Raw genomic sequence first — 6,033 nt, forward strand, 5'->3', positions numbered from 1 at the left:
GCTTAAGTAATTTACAAATCTTAGCCTTTGGCACACTGGAAGTTGCTACTGCTTTTAGCCTAAAGGTCATCAGTTTGACTTGCATGACATGAGAACTGGAAATCGTTGGGGGCAACGGGAGGGCTTGACACCGTACTTAGTGGGTGAGATGAGGAAGCCAGTAGCATGATGGCTCTCGTAGTTGGGTTTGTATCTGTGAGGTTTTTTTTTTCCTCTTCAATAGTTTAATCTCTAGCTGCTAGAGGTGCCTCAAGAATATGAATAGGAATGTGGAATCAGAGATGTTTGCGGTTTATTCAAACTATCAAAGGGGAGAAAACACAGATACTACTGTAACGAACTCCTAATGAATAGGAGCTCAGGAAATTAGTTACGTTTGCGGAAGCAGTAGTAGGTGGCCTACTCCTAAAGCACTGTAAGTCATCATTCTGCATCCAGGATAACATGATGGCTTACCTAACATGGCTCTCAGCTAAACTCTTAGGGATACTGAGAGGTGAAACCAGTTATGTAAGCTCTTTTTATAGACCTGTGTAGGACATCCTTATATAGATTCTTCTATTTGTCACACTGTAATATTTTATGTTCCGAATTCCACCTGTAGATGTCCAAGCCAAGGGGCAAGGTAGGGTAAGGCTGTAAATAAATTGTTTCCGGATATTTGAAGAGGAGGTGTAACTTGATCTAGTGTATTTGTATGTTTTGGTGAAACTAGACCTTGCTTGCTTTCATTTGTAAAGGTCCTGTTTTCGTTAGTGCTGCAGAATGCAAAAACATTTGTATAGGTCTTTATCAGGAATGCACATGAACATCATGTATGCTTTCCATCACTGACCAAGTTACTTAGAAGCTTTGGTTTCTTTCTCTTCAGCAGCTGTTGGAGATAGTGAGCAAATCCTTTCAGCTTTCCAAAAAGCTGCAGTGAAATGTAACAGCTAATTATTTGTTCTTCTATTTTCAGCTCATGGTAACTATTTACTTGACAGAGTTCACTGTCTATGCATTGACTCATGTTGATCATAAGCAATTTTGCATAGTACCTATTGGGACTTTTTTACTGAATGAATTCTAACCTTTTAAGCCATAGAAGAGTAGTAGTAGTATTAATCTATTTTGCAAGCTTGAAGACTCACTTTTTAATCAATCAGTGGTATTGTTTGCAAAGCATGGTACTTATTTTTGCAATAGCCATAAACTGATGAAGATGTGTTTCTTTAGGAAATTCAACAGGAAACTGATATCCCTGAAAGAGAACTGGTTAGAGCCCTACAGTCCCTTGCATGTGGCAAACCAACACAACGTGTTCTCACAAAAGAGCCTAAATCAAAAGAAATAGAAAATGGTCATATATTTACAGTGAATGATCAGTTCACATCTAAACTACACAGAGTCAAGATTCAGACGGGTAAGTGGGGTTTTTATGTTCTACTATCTTGCAGCCCCCAAACTGTCTTAGAATGTTAAATTATCTTTTGCAGGATTGATGTTTATACAAGTAAAAGAGTAATATTAGCTTTTGATGATTAGTTGCATCAATATGAAAATTTAAATACTGAGGCAAATGTAGAAGTCAAGCCAGTTAAGCCTTTTGCTTTTCAAAATCTGTAGTTGTCTCTTAAAAAGAGATGCTAAAAGAGAATAAAGTTCAAATTAAATAGTAAAATTTAAAAAATGTCAAGCTACTGTCTGATTCAGAAGAAAACAGCCTCATAAATGTGTAAGCTATTGTACTTCTCAAAATTATCAAGTGATGTTTTTATCACATGACATAATGGTGCTTGTTTCCAAGTGCCGGGTAGCTGTAATGTCTTTGGGCAATAATTTGAGTGGAGCTTAACAAATGAGAAAAGCTAATAAGTATGATACCACTTAACTAGCTCGCAGAAGTGCTGACTGGTGTAATACATAAGTAGTGCTGATATCCTTTGTCTAAAAAGCACTCTGGATGATTAATTTCTGAATTGTAGCATTGCTGTAGTTATGTTTCACAGACAGTGTTCTGGATGATTAGTTCTTAATGCATTTTAAAGTATTTTCTCATTCACAAATCTTGGTACATAAAATACAAAGCATTATGGGCAAAAGTTCAGATATATTTTAAGTGCAATAGTGGTAATTCGCATATTATTCCTTGCATGTAATATAATTTGTTAGGCTTCTTCTATGCAGCAGGTTGTGTCCAGGGGTGGAAGCATGTGAAACAGAGCAGTATCTGCTTGCAATCTCCTACACATATCCTGCTGCATAAGCAATAGCCAGACTGTCTTTGTATGGCACGCAGAGCCCTATGGTGTCAACACATTTGCTATGTCTGGAGAATTGTGTGGTGAGCAGGAGCACAGCAGCCCAACAAGGATACTCAGAACCCTCTGATCAGGGCCTAAGACATTTCACTGGCATAATTAAACTCAATTGTGGCAACTGTTAAAGTTTTTGTGTAATTTTGCTTTTCCACTATGCAAATATCTATGAATTATCATTTGGGGTTCCAAATAGTTTTAGAGCAAGCTTGATGCTCATGGTTTTGCCTGCCTTTCTGCCACAGAAGACTACATGTGTATCTCTTTAAAAGCCATAAATATTCAGGGCTTGCAAGTGAAGAAAGGCTAGGGGAGGGTGGTAGCAGTGTGAGAGAAGGGATTGGTTATAGTGATGCTGGGGAGAAAGGGTAAGAAAGGTTAGACACAAGGGCAGAAATAAAGCAGAAATAATAGAGAACAGAATACAAAGGAGAATACAATTGAGTTGGAGAGGACAGAAAAAGTAGACCGTTTCTTCTGGCTAATGAACTTCTTAACTATTTAACTGATTTGTGAAGTAAATTTTGAATCCTTTTTTTCTACTGTTTACTGCATTTTGCCCAGTCATAATTGTATTATCTACTGAAAATAGAACCCAAGTACTAAATTTCATTGCGGTGTTAACAGGATTTAGGGGTTTTTTTCCCTTATTTTTTCCCAACAAAATGCCATGGATAATTCATAAAAAATGAGTTAACAGATTATTCACTGTATTAAAGAGAAAAATATTTAATGGCAACAGGGGGGGAGGTCAGGTCAGGGCTGTAAGCAGATTTGAGTACTGTTCAGATTTTTAACATAGTAATGTTTAAATAACAGATTGTTACTTTGTCAGTTGCTATCAAAATATGACAGAAAGTGTTAATATGTTCTTGTGGCTGCTTTCCATTAAAAAAACAAGTTTTAAAATGTCAGAATGCAGAAAAAATACAACTTTCCTTCTGGATGAAATTAAATAATGAAGCTAACACAGATACACAGAAATTGGTTTTAATTTTGCTAAGGTATTTTACTTTCTCTTTTTTTCTTTTAAGTTGCTGCCAAACAAGGAGAATCTGATCCAGAAAGGAAAGAAACAAGGCAGAAAGTAGATGATGACAGAAAACATGAGATAGAAGCTGCTATAGTTCGGATAATGAAATCTAGAAAGAAGATGCAACACAATGTGCTAGTAGCAGAGGTATGCTTGCACTCACTTTTGATATGGGCTTGGAAATTCTTTTTGTTCTTCCTGTTTTAATTTACATCATTCTAAAAGGCTTTTGGGCGATGTTGTATTTGATCCACCATTTTTCTCCCCCAGATACCTAAAAATATCTAAATCAGTTAGGACAAATCAGTTTAGGACATGCTCATGGGTATATCTGCTTTCCCTAATTCCCATTAGTGCCTATTCTGATGTCATCAAATTTCTTAAAATATCATCCCACAATGAAAAGCATTACACTTAGTGTTAATTGTTTTCTGCTTTGAACTTGTTACTGACTGTTGGATCCCAGTTTGAAAATTTGAGCTATGAGAGAGAGGTGGAGAGAGGGAGAAAGAGATGGAAGGAAAGGGAGGGAGAGAGAGAGAAAAAATCCTACTGCTCTTAACTCTTAAGTTTTTCAGCTTCACAAGTAGTAGGCATTTTCCACTCCTGAACTGCCTTACGATTGTGAATTTGAGAGGATTATCAGGTTGTGACTGTGAATCTCTAGAGGCCTGTATTTTGAATCGGACCCAAAAATGAGCAAGCAGCTGATGTAAGAAACTGGCAGAACTATGCAGACTGCTTTTTATACTTCACGATTGTAGCTAGCTCCAAAATATTTTTTTTATGATTATTTTGGTCAATTATGATACCTTGTGATCTTACTTGGCCTGCAGTTTTATATGATTGTTTTTGATCTTATGTTTTAGGTAACTCAGCAGCTGAAGGCCCGATTCTTACCAAGTCCAGTTGTTATTAAAAAACGTATTGAAGGACTTATTGAGAGAGAATATTTGGCACGAACACCTGAGGATCGCAAAGTATACACTTACGTAGCATAAAATGCGTTCAGAAAATTTGATTTATTCTTGGACTATACTCTTCGCATGAACTGGGAAGTTCTTTTAAATCATTAATATTAAGACGACCATCTCTTCTATTAAATTACAATACATGTTCTAGACCATTCAGATCAAGCCTTTTACTCCTTTTGAGAGTTTTCAACATCAATTGATTGAGCTTCAGGCTTTTCAACGTTATCCCTGTAGAGATCATCCTTACAATTCTTCGGGAAAATGTGAATGTGCCGCGTTTGTTTTCAATACTGTATGAAAACAGAAAAATAAAAACAAATTTAGAAAATACAGCTCATTAAAAAATAAAATTGTTGGAATTTCATTTCCCCAGATCTTCAGTGTTGATGTAAATGTGTTTCTGTAGTGTTGCTTAGCACTTCGCGCATTGTATAAGTTGGGTTTAAAAGAAACCACAACTGGTAAGACAAAATTCCCAGTTATATTGCTCTGCTTCAGATGTTTCTTTAACTAGCCATGTTTAATTTAAATATTTGGTAATCTTACAAAGACCCAAGAATACAACTTTAGCATGTTTCACTCTTCCAGCTGCACTCACTGTTGTTCCAACAATATGAATCAGGAACTTTTTGGGGCTCAGAAAAGACCGTAATAATTTTGGTTTTCCCTTCTGTAATTTGAGTTCTTCTAAATTAAACTCTATATTGATTAGGTTTGTTCTGGTTTCTTTATAGGAAAAAGGAAAAGATTTTAGTGTGTATAAACTGTATAATAATTTTTGCTGTTGTACTCACTGCTGATAGTGGATTGTACAGGGCGATGTTTTTATTTCACTAAATGTAGACAAAATAAATTTAAAATAAATGGATTTAGTGTACACAAACAACTAATTCAAGTGTGTTAGAGTACAGGGATGACAATCTTTAGAACTAAATACCATCCCCCTGGGGAAGCATCCTGAGATTATATTTTGTCAGTAAACATCATAAATGGGTCTATGGCCAGCAGGTTTCCCTTCGTAAGTACCTGCTTCAGGAGATTAAAGTGAAGCCAGTGTGCACTATTTGTTTTAAAAATGCAATCTAAATATGCAATAAAAATTGTTGCTATAATGAAATTTTCAGTTCTTACACCAGAAATTTTTTCCCTCTTGTCCGTATGGTACAAAAATAGATGAAAAATTGCAGTTCAATGACATCATTATTCTGATGGTTAGAATTTCAGTTTGTGTGCATTGTACTGCAGAGTTTTTATTCAGCTGTATTTTTGGCATTTCAAGATGCACAGTGTACAGTTTTTCTCCTGTAACTATTTTTCTGTTTTAATTCAGTGTTTTTTTCTTGGTTCACATTGTTTCATCCATAGATATTGGAAAACATATTTGGGATGGGCTTCCCAAAACATAGAGGTGGAGTTGAAACAGAAGTTGGTTGTAGAGCATTAAGATACTGCCAGAGCATTTCTTGATTAACCGCATTAAGCGAATATGTTGTTGTTGTGGTGCACTATAGCAGTTTGATTTCAGTAGGAGTATTTTTGATAATGTGCCCCCATTTTCCCCTTCCCTCCTGCCTGTTAGGATACAAAGACTGATATTATTGTTCAGTAGTAGCATATTTCTGCAAAAAGGATAGACTTGAATGGCAATAATATTTTAGCTCAAGTATTCTGAGTGTTGTTAATTATCCCTAAATCAAAAAGATTTTTTTCTTCACCGTTTACTAAA

The 6,033-nt window shown here is 35.8% G+C and overlaps 1 protein-coding gene across 1 annotated transcript in view; it reads left to right on the forward strand.

Moving 5' to 3' along the window:
* The window catches only part of CUL3 (cullin 3), a 61,119-nt gene extending 56,101 nt beyond the window's left edge, over positions 1 to 5,018 (forward strand). Inside the window, exons 14-16 of the mRNA XM_067301917.1 lie at positions 1,219 to 1,405; positions 3,335 to 3,480; positions 4,203 to 5,018. Of these exons, the coding sequence (XP_067158018.1) occupies positions 1,219 to 1,405; positions 3,335 to 3,480; positions 4,203 to 4,334 (465 nt within the window). The 3' untranslated portion in view covers positions 4,335 to 5,018. The remainder of the gene's footprint in view (positions 1 to 1,218; positions 1,406 to 3,334; positions 3,481 to 4,202) is intronic.
* The last annotated feature ends 1,015 nt before the right edge of the window (positions 5,019 to 6,033 follow it).

Source organism: Apteryx mantelli, chromosome 9, assembly GCF_036417845.1.
Source record: "Apteryx mantelli isolate bAptMan1 chromosome 9, bAptMan1.hap1, whole genome shotgun sequence".
Taxonomy (NCBI): domain Eukaryota; kingdom Metazoa; phylum Chordata; class Aves; order Apterygiformes; family Apterygidae; genus Apteryx; species Apteryx mantelli.